The sequence below is a fragment of the Microplitis demolitor genome, chromosome 5 (genome assembly GCF_026212275.2).
Source record: "Microplitis demolitor isolate Queensland-Clemson2020A chromosome 5, iyMicDemo2.1a, whole genome shotgun sequence".
NCBI lineage: Eukaryota > Metazoa > Arthropoda > Insecta > Hymenoptera > Braconidae > Microplitis > Microplitis demolitor.
The window spans coordinates 12,039,605-12,066,379 of NC_068549.1; the positions used below are offsets into that span (position 1 = coordinate 12,039,605).

Here is a 26,775-nt window from a genome sequence, read left to right on the forward strand (position 1 = left end):
CAATTCAACGTAATATTCTGATTTTGCCAGTAATTATTAATTTTCCTTTTATATTAAAAATTTTAAGCTATTGCATAGCTTCTATCGCGGGCCTTGAGCGCGGGGACCGAATCCAGAAATTCCGTAACGAAAAAACCTCACGCTCCCCACTCCGACGGGCACGGAGGTGTGGCTTGAAGGCCGTGCATCGTCTAACGTCGTTTCAGTTCGGCAGTCTTCGACACGGCGTTGTGTGCGCGCGATTAGACGTATTGTACGACTCTACGAAACTCGCACGAATCGAGACGAGCTGCTCCGAAATCGGACGAATACATAAGCAGCTGTTTATGAGAAAGTATATAGGTGTATAGGTATTTATGTACAACAGTGAATAGCTGCACTTGTAAAATTTGTGTATACAGTGTTTTGAATATGAATGAACAAAGTGCATTTATTATTAATGAAAAAAGTCACGAAAAAATAGTGAAAGAAAATGAGTGAGTACTCTATATACATACATTTTATTATTATCACAAATGCAGTATTAATTTTGAATTGAAAATATAATACTATTATAAAGATAACCTAAATTTTTTATATTAAAATGAGCGATATTAAAAGCAGCCCTCTTTTATACACACAAACACACACACGCGTATAGTTTAAATTCTCAATTTAGATTCTCAATATGTATATATATATATATATAAATAAATTCATTCTTCATTATGTATATAACAGAAACCATCAATCCAAGCACGTGTACTATTCAGTACCTTTGTTTTTGGTGTATAGATAATGCACATGAATGCCGCGCAGAGAAAGTATATATGATATTATATCTATATAAATGTACATCGCGCGAAATTCGATAATCACTTCTTAATATTGTTATTTTTTTATAAATGAATAATTTTGTTTTGGTGTGTCATTACACTATTTATACCTAATTATTTATACCTATTATTTATACCTAGATATTTTCGTTTTATAAAGAAGAAAAGCGTAAAGAGCTAAAAAGAAAACAAAACTAATGCACGTCAAAGGGCATATTATCAGCGTCAGAAAGATTTGAAGAAAAATGAAGAAATAATAGAAACAGTACCAAAATCAAATGCTGAACGTCAAAGGAAATTTCGTCAACTTTAAAAATTTCGTCGATTTCAACATTAACTTCGCTGATAAAAAATCAGAGCGGTTGACAACTTTTCTATCAAAAACATTGAATTTGAAAATGAATAATGATCCACAAGAGTCCACAACAAAATATGGGACCACCATTGACGCGGTATTTTCTAGATATTTAGAGGATATTAAGTCTCAAACTCATGTTTCTTATTTCAGTTATCATAAACCTATAGTTTCAATGATAAATATTCCTGAATAACCAACAGCTACTGTAAGATAATAAAACCCGCATGTATTGTAAAATAATAAAAATATTAACTTTTTTATTTATTTAATAAAAGAAAAATTTGTTTTCTTTTCGGTCACCACGCTCAAAAAGTGTAACTTGAATTAATATCAAAGAAAAAGAAATACTGCATAAATAAAATAAATAAATAATTATAATTGCATAAGTTGATACAAAATGCTATGCAATAGCTTTACCGCGGCAGTCCCCGAGTGCCACACGTCTTTTTTTTTATTATTTTAACTGCTACAGGAATATCAGCCGCGAGCTGACTACAAAGAACTGTTGGACTTGACTTATATTTTTGTAGGAGGAACTCCATCTCATGTTTTTGCATTCACATCACCTGGAGCGATGCACTATGCAAAATGGTTATCGAAAGCTATTTATTGTCTGAAATTGTTCATGGTTAAGAAACAATTTAGAATAAATGCCTGAGAAATAGCTCAGCTGCGTGACATATGTCTTTTCATCGTAACAATTTATGTAAAAGCGTGGTGTCAGTGCCCTAATGCTATTAAAGCTCCTAATCAGGACTTACAGTTTTTAAAAGACATCATCAAGTACAAAGACATAAACAAAAAAATTTCGAGTGCAGCTCTGGATATCTTTCTAAGACACGGATGGTATTTGTCAGAATCGCTTGCGCCACTATCGTTTTTCGATCACTCAATACCTCGAGAGATTAAATTAAAAATGATTCACTCTTTGAAACATAAAGAAAGTGTTTCAGATGCTAAATGAATCAGAGTACAAATAACTGAGCATATTTATGCCCTAGATATGAGTAAATTTATAACCAAAAAATCAACAGTTTTATTTGAATCCTTTAATTTGTCGTGCGATTTCCTTGACATGGATCTTATGTTATGGGCTACAAATAAAAGACATATTCATTGTTTGAAATTTTTAAAAGAATTTAAGGTAGTCAACGACGTGGCAAAGCGCGCGGTTGCTTTCATTGAGAAATACAATAAATTTGGGACAAAAGATGAAGAACAGAAACAATATATGTTACAAATAGTTACTGATCATAGGAAAAAATATCCGAATTGTTATAAGAAAAATTATTCATAATTATTTAAATGATTATGGAATTATTTAACTATTATGAACAGTTAAGGTATATATATACACTTATCCAAAAAATTAAAGGAACCAAAAATTTTTATAAATTTTTTAGTGATTTTTGGAAGGCTGTATTTTCGAGAAAAATGATCGTATTAAAAAAATAAAAGAAGAAAATTAAAGCTTGAAATCTTTAGTTTGAGATCCTTAAGCCAAATTATTTTCTGAGCCATGGTTTTTGCGAAATCATAAGAAATATGCCGAGACAAATTTTTTTTTTATTTTTTAGTTTCGTTTTTTAGGTCTACGGACCGGGAAATTTTTTTTTGAAAAAACAAATTCAGGGCTCGTTTAACAAATTTATTCAGCTACAATTTGCTTTTTGTCGTTTCTCCGTAAAACAATTTGTTGCTGAGATATCAGCCTTTAAATGAAAAAGAATCCTTTTGTCTTTGATTATCTATATCTCAGCAACTAATGGTCGCACAATAATTCAAAGGGCAGTTTGAAAAACTTGAATAAATCCTCTACAAGATCCATTTTTAATTAAAAAGGAAAAAAATTTTTTTTCATCCTTAATATCAATTTGAAAAACTTACAAAAAATGATCATTTTCTGGTTTTTTAGTCAACTCATCGTTACTTTGCAAATATTGATGGAAAGGTTAATGTTGCCAGGTTATTTTACAACTTAATGCAGCCTCAAAAACTCTGAAAATTTTCAGAATGATCCATTGAACCGTTTGTACGGCCTGACTGCTCAAAGTCTTACAAAACAATTAAAGGAACAAGTTTTGTTCCTTAATTTGGGTAATCATTCCCAACATGAAAAAATTAATTTTTTCCGAATTTTTTTCCATTTCTGCGTTAGTTATTCATTAAATGTGAGGTAGAGGAAAAAAAATTTTTCCGAAAAGAGAAAAAAAACCCCGACTAAAAAACAAAAAAAAAAAAAAAGAAGTAAAAAAATTCTCGTTTTATCTCGTATTTATGAAAATTTTTTTTTCCGTTAATTTTTTGAATAAGTGTATGTATACATACTGGGGTGTCCGTTATTTACCAAATTAGATTTTCTTACTTGGTTATGATATAAATCATTTATTTTTGATCCAAAAATGATAAACAAAAAAAATAAGAAAGTTTATTCTAATGCTTTTTAACCCTCCCTAAGTAATGATACATTTTCATTTTAATACATTGAGAAAAATTTTGTGACTTGCTTAAAAATAAGTGTACAGCAATGGCTGATGAATAATTTCGTAGGAAATTTCCCGCTCTTCAAAAAAAGTGTCTTATGTTTTTTTCGTGAGTCTAACTGTTTAAGAGATGTTGAAGGTCAAAGTTTGATTTGTTTAAAAACACTTGCGTTTTTGTTTGAAATTTTATAACTCTTCAACACCTAGACGTAAAATTAAGCGCTATGAACTTCCTTGAAGTAAATTTATTGCTCTTCAAAAAAGGTATCTAACACATTTTTCGTGAATCCAACCATTTAAGTGATATCGAAGCTCAAAATTGATAGGTTTAAAAAATAGTGTTTTTCGATTAAAATTCTATAACTCTTCAAAAAACGGAACTTAACATAGGTATTTAACAGCTTTCTGTTTGAAATTTACCACTCTACAAAAAATGTTTCTTTCATTTTTTTGATAAACTCTACCGTATAAGAGATATTTAAGCTCGAAATAAAATAAATTTTTTATATCATCAGAGCAAAATTTTGAGTTGGCTTGTGAAACTTTTTTATCAACTTCAAGTTTAAATATCTCTTAAATGGTTGAGTTTATTAGAAAAATCAAAGAGACCTTTCCTGTAGAGCAGTAAATTTTCGACAAAACTGTGATTAAACGCCTAAGTAAATATCTGTTTGTTGAAGAGTTATAGAATTTCAATCAAAAACCATTATTTTTTAAATCTATCAACTTTAAACTTGGATATGACTTAAATGGTCGGATTTACGAAAAAAGTTTTAGAAACCTTCTATGAAGAGCGATAAACTTCCTATAAGAAGGTTTATAGCGCTCAATTTTTTGTCTACATGTTAGAGACTTATAAAACTTCAGACAAAAACGTTAATTTTTTTAAACGAGTAAAATTTTATCCTTCAATATCTCTTGAACAAGTGGACTCACGAAAAAAATATAAGAGACCTTTTTTATAGAGCGGGAAATTTCCTACTAAAATGAGTATTAGTCGTTGCTGTACATTTTTTTTTAATTTAACTTTTAGGCTGTTCCGCTTATTCAAAACTTACCAAATCTTTTCATTTAAGACTGTCCTGTATATTTTCGGTTATGCAAAAGTTATATTTTAATGAAATGGAAATAATTGAGTTATAAAAGAATACACAAACTAATTCAAACTATTAGTTACATATTATTAGTTAATATTCAAAATTCTTGAGCGCTTCTTAAATATTTAAATTTTGTGCTGAAATTTTCAGCATAGTCATGATTTTATAAATATAAACTATTGCCGCCACAAAAAATGAAATATTTAGAAATAATAAATCCAAATTCTAATCTTCTTTGATATTTTCAAAATTCGTGAGCGATCTCTTGATAATTTTTTATGGAGCTGATTTTTGGAGAGGCTTCTTAAAACATCGTAAGCCAACAAATCTTCATAATAGATTCGAAAAAAAATATAGTCGGTTTTTTTGGCCACCCTAATATATTTACATCTATACATATATATATGGGGCGTTCCACGCCAAATGAGACACCAATCACCTTTTGCATCTTGGTTTTTTTTAAATGTTCTTATCTTTTATTATAGGTTAAAAAAGGCCTCGATGATTTTTTTCAAAGTTCTACCTTAAATCGTTTTCGAAATATCGAATTTTGGAAATTTTAGGGATTTTTTTCCAAACGCTTTTAAGTTCGCGAAAAGTGGTTTAAATATAATTTTAAGAGAAACGAAAAATTCTTTTGAACAACGCTTCCATTGAAATTTCAACTTTTACGTATAAATTGTCAATGTACAAAAAACGCGTACTGATCGATTTTCCTCATAATTTTTCACAGCAAACTGTCACCTATTCTATTACTTTTCCAGTAATGTTCATAATAGGACAACGGTGGGATATATTTTTTTTTATTAATTTTTTAAAGTTCATACTCTACTTTCTTTTTAAGAAAAATGTCTAAAAACAATATCATCCTCTGGATTTACTATTCATAATTATTTGACACACAATTATTATCAAATTTTTTAAATTTTATTTCCACAGAAAAATTAATATTCATTAATCAAATTTGTAAATCGACAATTTATACTTAAAAGTTTAAATTTCAATATAGCCGTAGTTCAAAAAAATTTATCGATATCCTTTACTGAAAAGATTTCTTAAAACACCATTTTATGTTTTCTTGAAAATTTTATTTTATCCATTTTTCGCGAAGTTATAGGCGTTTGAAAAAAAAAATCTCTACATTTTTCGAAATCTGATATTTCGAAAACTGTTGGATGCAAAAATTTGAAAAGAATAATCGAGACCTCTTTCAACCTATACTAAAAGATGAAAAAGTTTCAAAAAAATCCGAGGTGCAAAAGCTAATTGGTGTCCGATTTGGCGTGAAACGCCCCATATACATATCACATAATGTGACTTAATAAATTTTAATGTTATTAAACTTTCATTTTGTCAACTATCAATTAAAATAAAATCCTCATTTCTCAAGGAAAAATTCAGAGGTTTAGCCATGAATTCAAAAATATCAATCATTAAAAATAAATTATTATAATTAATTTTAAATTTTATGTTCATTGAACAATCAATCGTTTGTCCACGAATTTTTCATATCTACGAGTGGCCAATAGACGAGCGGAGCAGACTACAATCCATTAGTAACAAAACTTGAGCAGCATCGAGATGGAACATTTATTGGATCAGTGACCCATCCAAAAAAAAAGTAATGATTTTAATACATTTTATAAAACTTGACAAAATTTTACAAAACTTTATACTGAAAATGGCCTGGTAAAATTTCATAAAATTCTACGAATTTTCATAAAACTTTATAAAAGGTTATAAAAACATTTTTTCCTGGGCTGCCAATCTTATGTATGACTTATTACAGAGTAATTATACATGGTCATATATTATCCGTATTTCCCGAAATTATAAAGTACTATGCTTCCAGTTCTCTACCATCAGATATGATACATGCACATTTAAAATGTTTTCGGTCACTCTGTTGTAGCTTACGTTTACCTTGGGAATCGCTTCTCTGTAGAAGATGATTATCTGATGTATTGATATCATTTGCCACTGGTATGTTTGCAGGAATCGTGCCCATGGAACCTACACTGCTTGTACTAGTTATGGAGCTCATCGAACCATGTGAGCCGAAAATCGGTGCTAGACCAGGTGGTGGTCCACGATCTTCGATTGGACTAACTGCTTGACTTGCTCCAGACATTGAACCTCTCGATGAAGTTTTTGTCAAAACACTATGAGGCTTGCAACATAGCTAAATTTAAAAAAACAAATAAATATCTGCTCATTATTCTATAACTTAAAGAAAGCTTAAAGATCAGAAATATTGTTCGAGCGTATCGACTAAAAATTAAAAAAAAAAAACAAATTTTATGATAGTGCTAAGTTTCAAATTAAATTAATCCTTTGCGTTTACCTGCATTTTCAGCGGAGCCGATTGATAAATAAATAATTAGAAATAGTGAATAAGAAGTCTGTGCCAAGTGCACAAACCATCATTTTGGTACCGTTGCCGCCATGAAGCAGCTTAATTATCGTTAATCACATTACTGTATATTATTGCGAGTAGTCTAAGATTATTATGTTATGCAATATAGTGTTAATTTATCTATTTTATGTCTGTCATGTAGTTCATGTATGTCTGTTCGGGTAAAATTTTGTAATTGATTTCAAACTACCTTTCCGAGGAGCCAGAAATTTCAAAGTTGGGACATAGCTCAGAATTAGATGACAATGTAAGAAAATTAAAGGAAAAAAAAAAAAAAAAAACAAAAAAAAAGAATACACAAAAAGGAGTAAAACCCAAATTCGTATTCGATTGTTAGGCCGTTCGGTACAAATTTTTATAATTAATTTAAAACTAACTTCTGGATGAGTTATAGTCTTCAATATAGCTCACATCTAGGATGGCAGATAAACTAACACAGTGTAATGGAAATGTAATGAAGGAGATGAAACGAATGTGATGACTAGGTCCCACAGCACCATGATTAAAGTCATATATTTTGTAACGGGGTAAAATTTAAATAATTTAATATAAATTAATCTAGAATTATCCGAGGTTGGTTAGTTATCCTGAGTTGACAAAACACACGTGATCTAGTTTATCGACTGCGGGTGCACCATCTTAAGGAGCTCGTCCTCCAGACCCAATTAGAAATTAAATAGGAGTGGTTAATTTTCCGATAATTGCCGAGGGGGCTCGACTTTAGATTTGATAAGTGAGTGACAAAGGTGTAGAGACACACAGTTGGACGGATGAGCATATTGACCAGATGGGTGAACGCACATGAGAGCTAAAAGTAATTGTACAAGCTTTGAAGAGGTTATGTGTGAAACCTTCCAGAGGCTATAAGTCTTTTGTAAAATAAATTTTTATATCTGGCAGGAAGCCGATACAACGAAACTAATTAACTAATTTGTACTGAATTTTCGCAGATTAAATAAATAAAATTAAATTGAAGGAAGAGAACAAGGTAAAAATTCAGAAGGGGGATTGAGCACGAGTACGAGGATAAAGAAAGTCGGAAATTGGCAGGAGGAAGAGACGCCTCAAAGCTCTGGACCAGGGGATTAATTAATTGGAGGTTAATAAATTTTCGGCTGGAAACCGAAATTTATTATTAATTAATAAGGTTCGGAATTGTTAAGTAGTCAATTTGTGGGTAGTCGCAATTTCCGGTTTTAAAATTAAGTCCCCGTGAAAAATGAATCATACATGGCCATATATGCCTGTAATAATCGGTACACCTGAGTCACCACTCAACTGAACATTAAGTTCAGAAAGTTTTTCTTTTTTTTCATTTTTGTATAAAATTAACTTGGAGAATTCGGAGCACACTCACCAAAAATATAATGTATTAGGATTCGTACATGCGTATATGTGCATGAGTTTTTGTACATATGTGTGTTATATATGTGTACGTTGTCCATGTATGGGTATCTATGACGCATTTTGGGTTTGCTCTGAATTCCCACAGAAAAGTATGCAAGTATGAACGGTCAAGTTACAAGAAAGAGAGACGTAAATAAAAACAAGCAACTAGAAAATAGTACGTCTTTCTTTCTCTCTATGCATAGCTGCATCACCACGGCCAGTCCTTCACGCAGAATCCACCGACTCAATGTTTTCCGGATGTCCTATGTAAAGATTAAGTCTCTCGTGGCTGCGAGTCTCTCGTCATCGTAAAATTTATTGTAAAGGCCTCAATAAATTTGTCAAAACATTTCCTTGTTCTAGTTCGACTCAAATTTTTACGACTTTTCTATTTAAACCATCTGTTACCAATAGGTCCCACAGTCTCCCGCGGATCCTTACTATTTTCTTTTTAACGTAGAAATCTTTCTCTATTTTTAATTTTTAATTGTATTGCTTAGAAGTGTCTAAAATATCAGTGATAAATGTCACCATATATTTTGGAGAAACATTGTTTTTACGGAATCTCACAGTCTCCCGTGGATCCTTACTTTTTCCTTTTCCACCATAGAAAGCTGTTCTCTTGAAACTATAATTACATTTCTCGGAACCACCTAAAATATTGGTATTAAATGTCATCATAGGGACATAGTCTCCAAAAAATTTACATGGCCCCCCACAGAACCTATCTGTTCCATTTCCTATTACCGAAGATTTTTCATCTCAATTTATGTATTCTTATACTTATACTTTTCGAGAGTATGTAATATATCGACCAAAAATGTCATCATTTATAGTATATGTTATTTTTAAGCAGTCCACCACGAACTTATTTTTCTATTGACATCCTGTTTACTACAAAAATCCCGAGAACTCCCGTAATAAATATGTCATTCTCAGCTGCCCAAAAGAAATCAAACCCTTCTGTATTATTTTTTCTCTTTGTCTTTAACCCATTTTCTGTTTCATACATGAGGCATCTTCGGCCCCACTGTTCTTTCAAACCTTTCATTTATAAACCCAGGAAAAATAATTGAAGACAGTCATTACCACCGCAACTAAAACCCTTGTCAAAAGTCATTAATTCTGCTACCCAAATTCTTGTCGGATCTATTCAACTTGCGAGTAAGGCTCACTGAATTGATTCCAACATTTGATCTCGTGACGCACTACGCCTAGGCATCCGGAGGTCCTAGACCAGTAATCGAGATTCGATTCTTTTAAATTTTATTTCGCGACTTAAAATTTGATTTTTAAAATCATTCCTCGTAAGGTCCTACGCCTAGGCATCTGGACTCCTAGGTTGGATACTTAGAGTAAAATCATATGTTCACAATAAAATTAACTAAACTTTTTCACGTGACATCCACAGCCTAGACATGGCCATGTATGTATATTAACCAGATATGACCAAACATAGCTTGATACGGCCATATATGACCTGATATGACTATGTATAGAAATTTTAACTGAATTAAAAAAAAAATGAAAATTTTTTCAACTACTTTGGCGACGCAGAGATTGTCAAATAAGCGAATAATTACATTTCTAATCGAATCGGAAATTGTTAATTCAGAAAAAAATCGCTAGACTTACTAATGACCACGACCGCTTCAGTAGAATTCGAACTCGGGACCTTCCGTACGAGAGAGCATCGCATTCATGACTAGGCTATGCAACCGAAAATTACTACGAAGTTTAGTTGTGCTATAAATATAATCACTTTCAAAAAAGCACAATATAATCATCAATATGCTGTTAGTGATATCAAAAAATTTCATATTTTTTTTACACTACAACATCCTGTTTATAAGTAAATGAAATAGTCAGCTCCAATTTTTTATATAAAAAATCTGACTGTCTATATATGGCCATATATGCCCATGTATAAACTATATACAGCCATGCATGGTCATACATGTTCTATTTTCACGGGTAGATATATGGTTGAATTATTGTTAATATAGCTTAACGGAATTCCATTTTAAGAAATGTATATCATAAACGAAAAAAAAAAGTAATGGCAACTCTCTGGGAGTGCTGAGTTCTTTCTGTCAAAGGAAAATTTCATAAAGTAGTGTATGCTATCGAGACTGTATACACTACTGTGTAGAAAAGGACTGAACACGACAACCATATATGGTCATACATGCCCATACGTCGACTATGGACGGCCATATACGGCCATATATACACACTAGTCCCAAAAATTAAGGGATAGAAAAAAATTTCGAAATTTTTTGGTGATTTTCAACATGCTAAAAACTCGGTAAAACATAATCTTAGAGTGAAAATGAAAAAAGCAAATTATAGCCTCAAGTTTCTTCTTTTCAGATCTGATCTTCAAATTCTTTTTTCCTGCACGGTTCCGTAGTAATCTTAAGAAAACTGACTAAAGAAAAATTTTCAAAATTTTTGCTCGTCTATTGACAAGTCTATGAGCTTCAATAAATTTTTTTGGATAATCTGACCTCATGACCTTTTTAGGAAATTTGACGCCCTTTGATTTACCGACCTCAAAAAGTCTCTACGACAATTTGGTGCCAAGATATCTCTGATCAAAGCAAAAAAGTCCATTTTAGCGTTGACAATCAATAACTCCGAACGTATTGGTCTTACAGAGAATGGAAGCAGGGTTTTAAAAACTGAAAAATATTCTCTATAAGACAAACTTAAAGGCTTTTGATGGGAAAATTTTTTTTGAACCAATAATGTTCATTAAACAACAGGTGAAAATTCGCATAATTAAAAATATTCGGAAATCTTGCTATAAGTTTGGATATAACAGATGATCAAAGGATATCGTCGTTTTTTTTTCAACCTCAAAGTATCCTCAGAAAATCCTAAGAATTTCAAAGCGCTGTGATTTTTCTTTCTTAGTGTCCCGAAGCTATTAATTCATCGATTCCGCCAAAAATCACGAGAATCGGTGGTTTTTGTTAATTTTTTCCTTTAAAAAATGATTTTTTCCACAATAATCTTGATTTCCTTGATCAAAAAGATTGATTATCGAAAAAAATTTTCAAAATTGTTTGAACTTCCCGCTGAGAAAATTGCAAATTTTCGAAAATTCGGAAAGTTGTTGGTTCCAGTTCGATTTTTAAAAATTCAATTTCTAAGAGATCTTGACGTTTTGAGGTTCTAGGAAGCTATCCTGACTAAATTCAAGATGTCTGAGTGTATGTATGTATATATGTACGTACGTATGTAAATATTCTGTGACTTTTGAACGGATAAACCAATTTTGATCGTCGAGGTGTCATATGACATGGTTTGTTATTTACTATCAACAATGAAAATTTGAGCTTAATCGGTAGGGTACGTTCGGAGATATTTCAGAAATGAAATTCTTTCAAAAATGTTTTTTTTTTAATAACTTTTAATTCGCTCAATGGATTGATTCCAAAACCTAATCAGCTCTACTTTATGAGCCGCGTTGAATGCCACCTCAACCATCAATATCGGTTTATTTTTTCAAGAGAAACCGTGAACGAAAAAATTAAAAAAAAATTTTTTTTTCAGTTTTTTTGAAATCTCTCAAAATCATCTTGATAAATTAATCTTAAAATTCGATCAGCTCTAGAACTCAACAAAACACGTCGATTGTCACCTCAACTATCTCAATCGTTAAAGTAGTTCGAGAGGTATCGTTGTAGAAAAAATGGTAAAAAATGTTATTTTTTGTAAACAAAGGCACATAAAAGTTTTTTCGAGCTAGAAGAGCTCGAAAATGTATTCTCAACAGTGATTTCGAGCTCACGGAGCTCGAAAACGGCAGGAAGTTTTGAGGCTGGCCTGCAGTCAACTGACAGACTGATTTTTTTTGTTGTATCCGCAATGGTTGATCATTGTCAAAAAAATTCCTTAATTTTTTTTATCGTCAGCATTAGCGTTACCCAAAACGTACCACGTGGATGCATACCAGTATTGCTGGGTCGAATTTACGCTCCTTACACACATGTTGACGGAAATAGGAAGTCGAGGAATTTTTTTTTAAATGATGAATCATTGTGGATACAACAAAAAAAAAAAAAAAAAAACAAATTTAGACAAAAAAAAAAAATTTTGAAAAAAAAAAAATATTTGAAAAAAATAAATAAAAATTTTCGAATTTTTTTCTTTCAATTTTTTTCGATAATCAATCTTTTTGATCAAGGAAATCAAGATTATTGTGGAAAAAATCATTTTTTAAAGGAAAAAATTAACAAAAACCACCGATTCTCGTGATTTTTGGCGGAATCGATGAATTAATAGCTTCGGGACACTAAGAAAGAAAAATCACAGCGCTTTGAAATTCTTAGGATTTTCTGAGGATACTTTGAGGTTGAAAAAAAAAACGACGATATCCTTTGATCATCTGTTATATCCAAACTTATAGCAAGATTTCCGAATATTTTTAATTATGCGAATTTTCACCTGTTGTTTAATGAACATTATTGGTTCAAAAAAAATTTTCCCATCAAAAGCCTTTAAGTTTGTCTTATAGAGAATATTTTTCAGTTTTTAAACCCTGCTTCCATTCTCTGCAAGACCAATACGTTCGGAGTTATTGATTATCAACGCTAAAATGGACTTTTTTGCTTTGATCAGAGATATCTTGGCACCAAATTGTCGTAGAGACTTTTTGACGTCGGTAAATCAAAGGGCGTCATATTTCCTAAAAGGGTCATGAGGTCAGATTATCAAAAAAAATTTATTGAAGCTCATAGACTTGTCAATAGACGAGCAAAAATTTTGAAAATTTTTCTTTAGTCAGTTTTCTTAAGATTACTACAGAACTGTGCACGATAAACGAATTTAAGGTCCAGATCTGAAAACTAAAAACTGGAGGTTACAATTTGCTTTTTTTATTTATACTCTACGATTTTTTTTCACCGAATTACAGCATGTTAAACATCACCCAAAAATTTCGAATTTTTTTTCTATCCCTTAATTTTTGGGACTAGTGTATTTGATTAATTACGGACATACACGGTCATTCAAAACCATGTATGGCCTCATATGATTAATACATGGTCGTGCATGACTGTATTAAGAAGTTGGTATGCACATGTATGACCATATATACTTCACATATGAACTATATGAGGCCATACATGGCCATATATGGTTATTTAATCACGGGTATACATGGTCATACATAGTCATACACGACAATGTATGACTATATATGCCCATATGTGGACCGTATAGGCCATATATGACCATGTAAGTTTAGTTATTTACGGGCATTCATAGACATATATAGTCATACAACGTCATGTATTGCTATATATGCTCCATGCAATACCATATATGATTCAAATATGAACCTTACACGGCCATGCATGTAAAAAAAAGTCTTGTATCATTTTTTTATAAATCCAACTGTTCAAAAGTTATTAAAGCTCGGAGTAAAGTTGGAGATCTTTTTTCTTTCCCGATGAAACAATTGGACTAATCATAAAATGTCATACAATTTTTTTTGTAGGCAATTTTATTTCCTACAAATTATTTCGGTTACGTTTTTTTTTAAATTCTGCATTCTCTTCTAGTTATTTTCATTTTAATGCCAAGCTCCTAAAAAAAGTGCTCTGATCGAGTTTAAGAGCTCGACATTAAAATGGAAATAACTGTATGTGCTAGAATCATTCAGTTGGAGGTACCAAACTGGCGATCGGCGATGACACGTGCCTTCGAACTTTATTTTACTGGCAATCGATGCAAGATTTCGCCTATTCAAGGCAATCTTTATTAATCGACGGCCAGACGTATCGTTTGGAGACGATTTTCAGCGATCCTTTGATTCCAGGGTGAGCGAGCGTATGTAGTGAGTCGAACACTTTCCTCCTCAGCGGTACTGGAACGTATGGACGCACTGTACCCGACGCAATGTCACAAGACAGTGCAGGTTTATAATCGAGTTGAATCGTTTTTAAATTTAAAGCAGTTGTTTGACGTAACAACTGCTAAAGTTCATCGTCAGTTTGTTGAGCGTCAGCACGTTCTTGCGACGTTATAGCAGTTGATATTGCTTCGACACGTGACAATGTGTCAGCGACAATATTGTCGGTACCCGACACATGTCGAATATCGGTGGTGAATTGATCGATGAAATTGCCAAGGCGATGCTCTTTCGGTGCGTTGTTTGTAAGCGCGCTGAAGTGGCTTGTGATCAGTGTAGATCGTAACATTCCGGCCTTCGAAAATATGCCGAAAGTATTTTGCAGCCTCGTAGATAGCGTTTGAGTCGCAGTCGTACGTCGACAATTTTTGAATCGACGGGGACACTTTTCGACTGAAAAATGCTAGTGGTTGCCAGTTGTTAACCACTTTTTGTTGTTGAACGGCTCCAATTCCTATTTCAGATGCGTCGGTAAATATTGCCCAGTCAGCATCGATTTTAGGGTGTACCAACAAAGTAGCATCCGTGAGAGCTCGTTTAGCTGACTTGAAAGACTCTTGGAGTTCTGTTGTCCAGTTGATTGGATGAGAGCCTTTGACTTTGGGTCCTTCCGGGGTTTTGTTAAGCGGTGCTAGAATTTTTGCAGCGTTCTTAATGAACTTTTCGTAGAAATTCACTGTGCCGAGAAATCGACGAAGAGCTTCTACAGTGGTAGGAGGCTCGAAATTGACAATAGCCTCGACGTTTTCCGGTAACGGCTTAATTCCAACTTTAGTGATGACATGGCCGAGAAATTTTACTTTCGGTAGACCAAACTGGCATTTCAGTACGTTAATTACCAGTTTATATTCACGGAGACGCTCGAATAATATTTTTAGGCGCTCCATGTGTAGCTTTTTGTCGTTGGATGAGATTGAAATCATTTCACGGCAAGAAAAAATTCTTTACAATTCTTTAAATCAAATTAACCTTAAATTGAAGTTAAATTGTGCTTGAAAATTGACGACAGTTTTCTAGTCAACTTTTGGAGTGAATTTGCATTCTAATTCGTGCAGTAAATTCGCGTCAAATTGAATAGTAAGTTGCATACAAATTTTCGTAAAAAACGAAAAAGTCTGAAGTTGACGGATATTTGACAAAAAATTCAAGGAAACTTTTGCACGTAAACTTTTGCTAAAGCAAACTGTGCTATTAGGAAGTTTGCTCGGCAATTCTGATAATATGGTAGGTTTACCAGGAACTTAGTTTGACCAACAGAAACAAACTAAAATATTTTTATATTTGTAATGTTGTTAGTCACCCGCAAGTGACATTGTACACCACAAAGTGGTAATTTTAAATTATCCGCATTTACCCGCTCAACTGAACTTTAAATTCAATTCTACTATATAAGTAAATGATAAGTTATGATCACGAAAGTATTTTCAATTTAAAAAAATCAATCATGACCGATTCCATTCACTAAAAATACTAATCGCAAATGCGTTATGTAAATTTAATTTCAATTAAAAAAAAAAAAATTAATTCATAAACACAAAAACATTAAAGTGTTCGAATGTGCATACCTAAATAGTTCATACGAGACTAAAATATAAGAAAATAGTTTATAACAAAGGATAATAATATATTATTTGGAATCGCCTTCCAAATGTAAAATAAAAGATGTAAGAAACATTTTTGACGTTGATAGAAAAAGTCAGGAAAAAAGCTCCAAGAAGCGAAAGTTACTGACAAATTGATCAAAAGTTGGTGTCAAGGAATCGGGATCTTTATTTAAAATAGTAATTTTATTTTTTATAAAAAAGTATAAATTCAAACGCGGGGGATAACTTCATCATAATTGTTATAAGTAAATTTTTATTTTATGATTAACAATCAAATGAAAAAAAGTATATTTACTCTGTTTAAATAATCTTTTACACTGAAAAAAAAAATATTTGTCCTAAATAAATCGATTTAGTTGTGGCTTTTTTAAAAATATTTCTTAATGACAAATAAATATATTTGGTACAACAAAACGAGACAGTTGATTTAAATAATTTTATAATTTGACGGAAACATATCATTTATTTATGGTAAGTAATTTATATACTTGCAGTAAGGATATTAAATTCGTTACAGATAACCTAAAATTTGGCGAAACTATGCATATATTCGAAGCCCTTATTTATTCGTAGCAATTTGATCATTTTTTTACAACAAATAAATCACTTATTTCATGCAATTTAACCATCAAAATATATTATATCTTTCTCCCAATTAAATATTTATTTGCCCATATCCGAATATACGATATCTTTTGCTTAAATAAATCTTTTTTTTCAGTGTAGAATTCAATAAATTCCCATCGACATTTTACAAAGAATAAATGAATTCTTTAAGAAGTGCTATAGTTGAATATAGGGAGTCATACATATAGTTATAAGAATCTCTATCAGATTTTTTAAGCAGGGTATTTAATGTAAGAAAAAAACTGCATAACGATGCTCTACTTTTTGCAGTAAAAAATTACTGTTAGTAATTTGCAAGAAATAAATAAAAATATTGATTAAAATCAGTTTTTCATCGACTTTGTCCTAAAAATATCCTCTAACTTTTCTCTACAAAAAAAAATAATTACAATAATATTTTTTTAGAAGTTAATTTTAATTTATGCGGTAAATTATAGTATACTCTTATTGGTTAATAAAGATTGAACTGTGAGCCAATTGATTTATTTCAAACTTAAAAATGATTGAACGAAAAATATTTCGCTACTTTTGATCATAAATGGAGCGACTCAGAGAAAAATTTTCTGGCAACTCTGAATTCAATTTTTCCGCAATCTGCGGTGGATATGAGACGGTGAAATAAAAAAGAAACTCACATTTCTTAGTGGCTGAGATTATTTCATGTAAATATTTCGTAATATTAAAAAATTTATAATTATTGAATCAAAGGTTTCTATTCAGAAATATAAAAAACAATGGAACTCTCAGACAATATATGTAGTTGCTTTGGTATAGAAAAAAAAAAGAAAACTCCCACCAAAAACAGATCCTCTGTAAAAAATCGCGCCAAGTACACGTTCAACACTTTTTATAAATAGAAAACATTTACATTACAAAAAGCTATAAGATCTTGAAAACACCAAGTAACTGATAGTGTTGAAATTCATGAGAAAAATCTCAATCAAAATATATAATGAAAAAAAATCCGAATGTACTTGGTGTGCGTTTAAACAATAAACTTTCTTATTATCATCATATGTCTATAATTTACTAAAATTCAGAATGGATCATAGGAATAGACTGTAAAATCAAGTGTGTACAGAGAAAAAAAGGTTGACTTGGCCCAAGATAATTTGCGCCTTCATTTTTTTATTCTTGGGCTGAGTAATTGGGTTTTTTTAATCCGAGAACATTTTCTTCGACTAATATTATAAAAATATTGTATCAAGAATAATTAAATTTTAATTTAAGTTAAATAATCTTGGTTTAAGAATATTTATTTTCAGTCAAATATATTTTGTTTCCAACCAAATAAAGAAAACTTTGAAAACAAGATACTTTTCTGTCTTGGTTGGTGAGTATAGTAAATTGTCACAATATATATCAACATCTCAAACCAAGAACTTTTTTTGCGTGACAGAAGAACATTTACTCTCAGTTTAAGAAAACTACATTATCGAATCAAGACAACGGTCTATTGTAATGAAAAAATTTTAATTTTTATTTAAATAAATTATAATCTTAGCTTGATAAAATAACTTTTTTTGAATCATGCAAATATTTACTTAACGGAAGACATAAAATTCTCCCATTGATGATTTTTTTTTCTTGACTTAAAAAAATTCTAGTCTCGATTCAAGAAAATAAATGACTCTACTTAAAAAAATATATCGACCTATATTTTTCAGTGAATCTAATATAAATATTAAATGTTGTCAAGCAGAAAAGTGTATGCGTATATTCAGAACGTCACAATACAGCAGTAGAGAGGATAAGGAATAAACTCTCTCTATTCAATGGCTTATGAACGAATTGAGAAAAATAAATTGTTTTGCTCATGGTAGGAATCGAACCTAGACCGATTCGGCATCACGCGAGAGCTTTACCAGTTATGCTACCCGACCATTTCCTGAACATTCGTTCACTTTACCCATATCTAGTTAGCACACTGTACAATGTAGAGTCTAAACTACCGTCACTTTAGTATAGTACAGTTAGCTTTCCCAAGAGAATTTTTGCGTTGAGCCGTGAGCGCAGTTGCTGTTGGTTCAAACGTCTACACGTACTTGCCGCAACACAACAAATACTTAAGCCAAGATATTTCTTACCCTTGAATCGAGTACTTTTAATTCTTGACTCGAGTCACAAATCATCGCGATTCAAAATAAATTATTCTTCAAGAAAGAATATTTTACTTTTCGGACAATTGATTATATATTGGGGCAAAATATTTATTTTTCTCACTTTAAGAAAATATTTTTTACTTCAAGAAACACATATTATATTGGTTGAATAAAAAAAAAATCGTATGCCAAGATGACTAAATTTAAGAAAATTTTGCTCTTGAACCAAGAAAATTTTCGTTTTCATTCAAAATTGCAAAAAATATTCTTGCGGCAAGAAAAAATTTCTTACGCCAAGATATCCTTTTTTTCTGTGTAGTTAAAATTTACACACGCGCCCAAAAACATTGAAATGTGGTGAGCAAGCTATGGAAACTGAACACGCCGTTAAACGTGTTTGAAATGACCACAAAAAAACTATAGTTTGCGCACGACAAACATGGGATATACTCCACGTGTATTAAAATAATATACTTACTCATAGAGTGAATTTGCAGTAAATTACTTTACTCAATCAAATCGTGACGCACACCAAGTACATTCGGATTTTTTTTTTTAATATGTATTTTGATTGAGATTTTTGTCATGATTTTCAACGCTACCAGTTACTTGGTGTTTTCAAAATTTTATAGCTTTTTGTAATGTAAATTTTTCTATTTATAAAAAGTGTTGAACGTGTACTTGGCGCGATTTTTTACAGAGGATCTGTCTTTGGTGGGGTTTCACTTTTAATAAGGGTTTAAAGTCACATAATTGACTCATGTGGTTATGGTGATAATGCTATTGTTTGTAGCTTTAAATATTTTTGATGGGTAATTAAATTGTGTTTAAGCGCTAATTAATAAACTTTTATTTTTAATTTATTTTAAAATTACTGTTAGTTTAAATATTCATTTTTTGGTGCTAAATTTAGATTTATAAATTTATTACTTATCGATAAATAATTCCTTGGGAATTTTACCCTTAAATATTTTAGTGGTATACATAAATGTTTAATTTTATCCTTAAGGATTTTTGTTTTCTAACACGTTTTTAGGAGATGTTCAAGGAAGTAAAACCTTTCACAAGCTTTAGGTTTATTTTGTGCATTCACTTTTTTTTTACATATTTGTTTGTAAGTGACAACGTTTTTTGTCCTAAGCCTCTCGCAGACTCTTTTTTTTTTCTAGATAGTATTTTAGTTATTTAAAAATATTGTACTTGCATTTTTAAGTTCACCCTCTTAAGTTTATTGCTTTATTGCTCTCCAAAAGCCTACTATACTTGATGACCCTTGAGCCAGGCACTCTCTATTCCCAAATTTCCCATGTCTACTAATGTCATTATCTTTTCCTCACGGCCTTCTTACGCTACACCCACGCTCATGCCCATTTTCCGTAATGCCCCTTATCCCTTTACTTCCTTCCGCATTACCAATCACTTCCGAAGTTTTTCGTCACTACTGCTAAAATGTACACCCTTTTTTCCTACTCTTTGCTCTTATGAAATTTGTACCTAGATTTTCAAGTTAATAATTTTAAACCAAATATACATCGATTTTCGTACGAAACAGCTCAGTCTCTATGCATTAAATAAAATTCAACTTAAGTTTTACTGCAAAACTTTTCACTTTTTTTTTCATTATATTATAGCAATTTTTGACGATATTCTCACGGCCAAATAGTCGTACGACAAAACATTGGTCCTTCCAGCCGGATTTTATTAAAAAATTAACAATTTCTTTTTATTATTATTTGGAAATTATTTAAATTTCATTTTTCACAAGTTTCACTGTAATTGCATAGGGTTTTCAAGTTATTATTAGGATCGTGAGTGTACGACAGCCACAAGTACGCGCATTTATTTATATGCAGTCAATTTGAACGATTAATATATTTCATTAAACTCGCGAGTGTGTGTATAGTTACTACCCTCTTTTCAAAGTGAATCAAGTACGATCTCTATCGATTGGCATCCAGTTCCGGGCTCACGACGACAGTTCTTCATTCAACTACAATTCAACTTATTGCGTGCAGTCAGTGACAACGAGTCAATTTCAATTACGGTCTAATAGCAGCAGTATACCATCAGCTACATCGATTCTTCTCAACAGATAAGTAAGTCAGTTGGAACCACCAAAATTATCCTTTCTATTATATATCATTTGCAATTTTTATATCGCTTCTATTTCCTGTCACATTTTCTCTTGTTGATTGTTTTCAAAATTTCGGCATATTAATTACCGAGTTATTTCTACAAAATGTCTGAAGATCAAATAAGAGTTTTTACGAATAAATGCGCGGGTGCTAAAAGATCTTTAACCTCTCATTCAAATTTTCTTGAATCACTTAACCCCGTGGTTGATTTTCCTGCTCTGGAAAAAAGATACAAAGACGCGGAGGCAAATAGAAAAACATTCAAGTCGCTCAAACGGAGCTAGAGAAGCTCCTTGACGAGAATGATGAACTTGATAATTACCTGGCTGAATTTAAAGAATTATATTTCGAGACATATTCGATTGCTACAAATCTCTCATCTAGCCGAGTGCGACTACCTAACCCTTCATCAAACTCCAAGTTGTACGAAACGCCGGGAGCCAATGATCGCGAGAACTCTTCTACTTCTGATGCAAATAGTGTGGTAATAGAAACCTAAACAATCGAGCAACTTAATGCCGCAGCACTATCTAATACTGTGCCAACGCCTCCGCAACCTATTTCGGATCCACCTTCTCAGCCTATTGCGCAACCTTCGTACACCCAGCAAAGTCGTACTCAGCAGTCAAATGCATCCTCAATGAGTCCCCATCAATTAAATCCTCTTCAAACAGCGTTTCAGCCATCGTATTCTTTACCATCGAGTTTTCCGCTTCAGAATGTGACGCATATTGCAATGTCTCTGCAATTCAGCTCAAGTCTCCCAAGCATTAGGTTACCTAAATTCGACAGTTCAGTCGACACCTTGCTAGATTTCCGTAATTTATTTACATCGATGGTCCACCATGACTCAAGCATACCACCCGTCGGCAAATTATTCTATTTAAAAGATTGCCTGTACGGCGATGCCCCGCGCGTCGTAGCCTCGATAGACTTATCTGATTCAAATTATCAAATAGCGTGGAGTTTACTTAAAGAGCGATACGACGATCGAAAATTTATTCGCAATAGCTACGTGAACATGTTGCTAGACTTACCTAGTATATTCAAAGAATTTTCGGCGCAAAACTTTGTGGATTGCGTCCAAAAGGATACTCGCGCCCTTCAGTTATTGGGAGAACCGGTCGATTTCTGGAACTCCATTCTAATCGCAACACTCCGCAGAAAGTTCAGCGGCAATCTTCAAGAAAGGTGGGAAGATTATAGTAACGACATTCCTAATCCAACTCTTCAACAAATGCTTGCCTTCCTCAACCGAGGGGCCCATTTGGAAAAAAAAATAGAAATCAGACTTTATCTTCTAAGTCTTCTTGTGCTTAGGAGAAGCCCAAATATCCTAACCAGCAAGGTAACTTGCGTCCTCAAAAGGCGTATATGGCAACATTCTCGCAAACCAGGTATCTTTTCTGTGAGGGTGATCATTATACTAGCAATTGCTCGAAATTCCTCGCTTTAACGTCACATCAGCGTTACTAAGCTGTCAGGAAGGGCAGTTGGTACAACAAGTGCCTCCGTAAAGGTCATCGCACTTCTCAGTGCTCCCCTGGAAATTGCCACGATTCCCAACAAAAGCATCACACCCTTCTGCATTTTGATCAAAACTTAAGAGAGTCTTTCTTGACGCAGGCTCTCAAGTTCATTTTATCGCCGAGAGCACTGCAAAATTCTTGAACTGAGAGCGCAAACCAGTAAACGTTGCAGTCTCTGGTCTTGATAGTACATCGACCGTTATTAAGCATGCTACTACAGCCACCATTAAATCTCGTCACAATAAATTGCAGAAGACAGTCGAATTTCTAGTTGTACCACAAATCAGTACATCTATTCCTTCTATTCCCATCAATCATTTGTCACTTGAGCTTCCGAAGAATATTCACTCAGCCGATCCTGAGTTCTATAAACCTTCTGCAATCAATGCACTAATTGGAGTCAAACTATTTTATAAACTATTAAGTGTGGGTCAGATAGTTTTAAAAATCATCCCAATGCTGTACTTCAAAAAACCCGGGATGGATTGCAGCAGGTGAGTTGAGCCATAAGCCTCCTTCTCAAAGCATTGTCTGCCATCTGGGTCTTCGCGCCTCTGCTTCTGAGCAGGACTTCATCCGATTTTGGGAAATTGGAGTAGTTCCATCTACTAAAAGCTTTTCTCCCGAGGAAAGGCTTGTGAAGAGCACGATATGCTTCACACCACGCGGGACAGTTCAGGCAGGTACATAGTAAGATTGCCCTTTAATGACCAAATTAAAAGTTTGGGCTCATCTTACTCAACTGCCCTCAGACGTTTCCACTTTTTCGAAAATAAGTTCTCTAGAAATCCGGAGCTTCATCACGATTATTCGGCGTTTCTAACCGAATATGAAGAGCTCCATCATATTTCGCTAGCTCCAGAGGAGGAGAAAACATCTGTTGGCTTTTACCTTCCTCATCATGCCGTTATCGAACAGGATAGTCTGACCACAAAAATTAGAGTGGTTTTCGACGGTTCGGCAAAAACTTCGACGGGGATCTCGTTAAATGATACCTTAATGGTCGGTCCCAGACTACAGGAGGACCTGTCTGTTATTCTTACTCGTTTTCGGTCCAATATTCATGCGCTTACCACAGACATTGAAAAAATGTATCGTCAAATTCGTGTCCAACCAGTCGACACTAAATATCAACAAATCGTTTATCGAAACAGCTCTCAGGCATCGATAAATACTTACACTCTGTCACGTAACGATTTAAATTGATTATCATTAGTTAATTTGTAAGTGTAAATATTTTAATTTAAAATTTGAATTTGGATCGTTACGTGGGCATTTCACCATTACGCCGGTGGAGAGACAGCAGTCCGCTTTTTTTATTATTTAAAAATATTTAATTTATTATTTAAAAATATAAAACATTGATTTTTATTAGTTTTAAGTTTACATTTATGATTTTGAAACATTTGGGATGCATAAACCCGCGTGACATTATGCCCCAACGATTGTTTAACATTTTATTTTTATGAAATTTGTTATCCGCGTAATATTGATGTTTCTTGGTGTATGGGAAAATATTGTCCGCCGGATAGGGGAAAAATCAATACTTGCACTATACTATCGACATCGAGTCCATAATTTCAAATAATTACTATTTAATTTATTAGATAAGTTGAAAATATAAATATGGTATAAATAAATAGTACATACATTCAATTAATTATATACGTATCTGTTCAGTCACAAGCTTGACTAGTTTGAATCAAGCTTCGTGCAATTCCGCTCGGTTCGGGAGTTGCCGAGCTCGCTACTGACTGAAAGTCAGAATAGTGCCGGGTCACTCGCTATTTGGGCCCGGCACATACAATTTCTAACTCAGGACCGTGTCAAGACGCCTTAAGAACCCACTAGAAGCCGGCCAATCACGTTATTCGTTATATATTAGCCAGCCAATGAGAGACTTCGCTATCAATTACTTCCCGTTAGCACGCTTTTAAGCCAATGGGAAAATTCGTTATATGCAGCAAGGCTGCCACGTCGACACCAAGCTCCTCGACGACTCAACGACGCTACCATCTATTGAGGATTCTACAACGTGCTTCGCTACTTGCAACCTCGTGCTTGAAACCGCTTCAGTAATTAATTCTTTTGTGATATAAAACTAAACCGCTACGCTGAATTATCCTCAATATTTAGTCAGTATATGAAGGCTGGTATTTATTGAGAATATGTAAATTGTTCTTTTGCTAGAAATTAATCGTAAGATTAATTTCCGCTGAGTTCACCGCTATCGACCACGTGTCAATTTATGCGCGAATTATATCTTTGAGTCTGCATTCACTATAGCGTCTCTGTTTTGTCGCATCGCTCTTGAGTATAAGTCCACATAATTTTAATGTGTAAATAAATCTATAATTTATTTATTGATAAAATCTGTGTAATTTATAATTGTTTAATTCACCTCGCCTAAACCAGATCCAACTGATTTATTCGCTCACTTTACAGTATCATTCAGGTTTGAAAAAATTACTTTTATATTTTATTTATTAAATTTAAAAGCCAGGCCAATACGTTTTCGTTATTATTAATAATTAAAGTTGTTTTAATTTTACTAAGTCTCCGAGTGAATGATTCAGTTTCCAATTGGATTATTTGATTAGCTACGAGAATCATCCAAGAGTCCTTTGCAATTCCTTTGTTGCATCTTCACGTGATAACCCCCGGTAGTTGTTGGTCGCGACTGTAGGAAGTTCACATGTGTGACTAGCACACAGGTCAATATTATTAACTAGCTCCAAATTTTATTATCGAATGATACATAACCCGAGAAAAAATTTTATACTGAAAATGGCCTGGTAAAATTTTATAAAAATTTATAAAGTTTTGTAAAATTTTATGAAATTTTACCAGGCCATTTTCAGTATAAAGTTTTATAAAATTTTGTAGAATCATTTTTTTTTTTTCGGGATGGGTCATCCATCCAATTCATGTCCCTCCTCGATCCTGCTCAACTTTTGTGATCGATGGATTGTAGTCTGCTCCGCTCGTCCATTAGCCACTTGTAGTTATGAGAAATTCGCGGCTGTATTTATGATTACACATGAAATCTTATCCGCCACATTTCATTGTATTAATTTATAATTATATAATAATTCGCACATTCTTGCAGATATAACTTGTTTCTCAAACATGATGAGGTTAAATTGTATCGATCTTCATTCATAATTATACATAAAAAAAAAATTTTAATAATTCAACGGTCGATTGTTTAATAGACATAGAATTTTAAAATTAATTGAATTTATTGATTTTTAATGATTTACGTTTTTGAATTAATGGCGAAACTTTTGAGCTGTTTCGTGAGTAATGAAGATTTCATTTTAATTGATGGTTGAAGAAATAAAAGTTTATTAACATTAAAATTAAAATTGTCACATTATGTAATATATATAGATATATATAAATGCGTAAGGGATAAGGGAGTCGGGTTTAGGCAAAACGAGGTACTCCCAAAATTTTATAAAAAAAAAAAATTTTTTTTTACATGTATTTTAACCATTCCAAAATTACTTTTGTAAATAAAATTGAGCATTATTTTCCTTTGCACCCAATAATTGTATAAAATATAATTTTTCTCGGTGTAAATAAATTACAAAAAATTTTAATAAAATCGAACTTATTCAATATTCAGAATTTTTTTTTACATTTTTCAGGGGGTACCTAACATATTGCCCGCAAACATGAATTTTTTTGTATGGCCATTGAAAATTTTGTCTATTTACTTCGAATTTCTAACAACTTTTATAATAATTTGTTATAAACTTTATAAAATTGTAGCAAATTTTATCAAATTTCACAAAATGCATTAGATGTAGTAGTGACATCAAATTCTCTAGAGTTTTATGAAATGTTATAAAATTTTATACAATTTTATAAAATTTCATACAATTATATAAAATTTTATCTAATAATTACTATCCTTTTAAGACCTTACTTCATAAAATTGTATGAGATTGTGTATATAATATTATGAAATCGTATAAAACTTTACAAAATTTCATCTAAATATTACTTCCCTTCTAAGGAATTAATTCATAAAATTGTATAAAGTTGTAAAAGATTGTATAAAATTTTATATAATTCTATTAAATCGTATAAAACTTTACAAAACTTCGTATAATTACATCAAGTTTCATTTTATTATAACTTCCCGCACTAAGATCTTACTTTATAAAATTGTATAAGTTATGTAAAATTTCATACAATTGTATAAAATTTTATCTAATAATTACTATCCTTTTAAGACCTTACGTCATAAAATTGTATAAAATTGTATGAGATTGTATATATAATAGTA

General features: G+C 32.2%; 1 protein-coding gene across 1 annotated transcript in view; it reads right to left on the minus strand.

Annotated features, from left to right (window-relative positions):
• Positions 1–26,775, minus strand: part of LOC103578002 (synapsin) — a 426,902-nt gene that overhangs the window by 22,830 nt on the left and 377,297 nt on the right. The window contains exon 9 of the mRNA XM_014442888.1: positions 6,677–6,935. Within this exon, the coding sequence (XP_014298374.1) occupies positions 6,677–6,935 (259 nt within the window). The remainder of the gene's footprint in view (positions 1–6,676; positions 6,936–26,775) is intronic.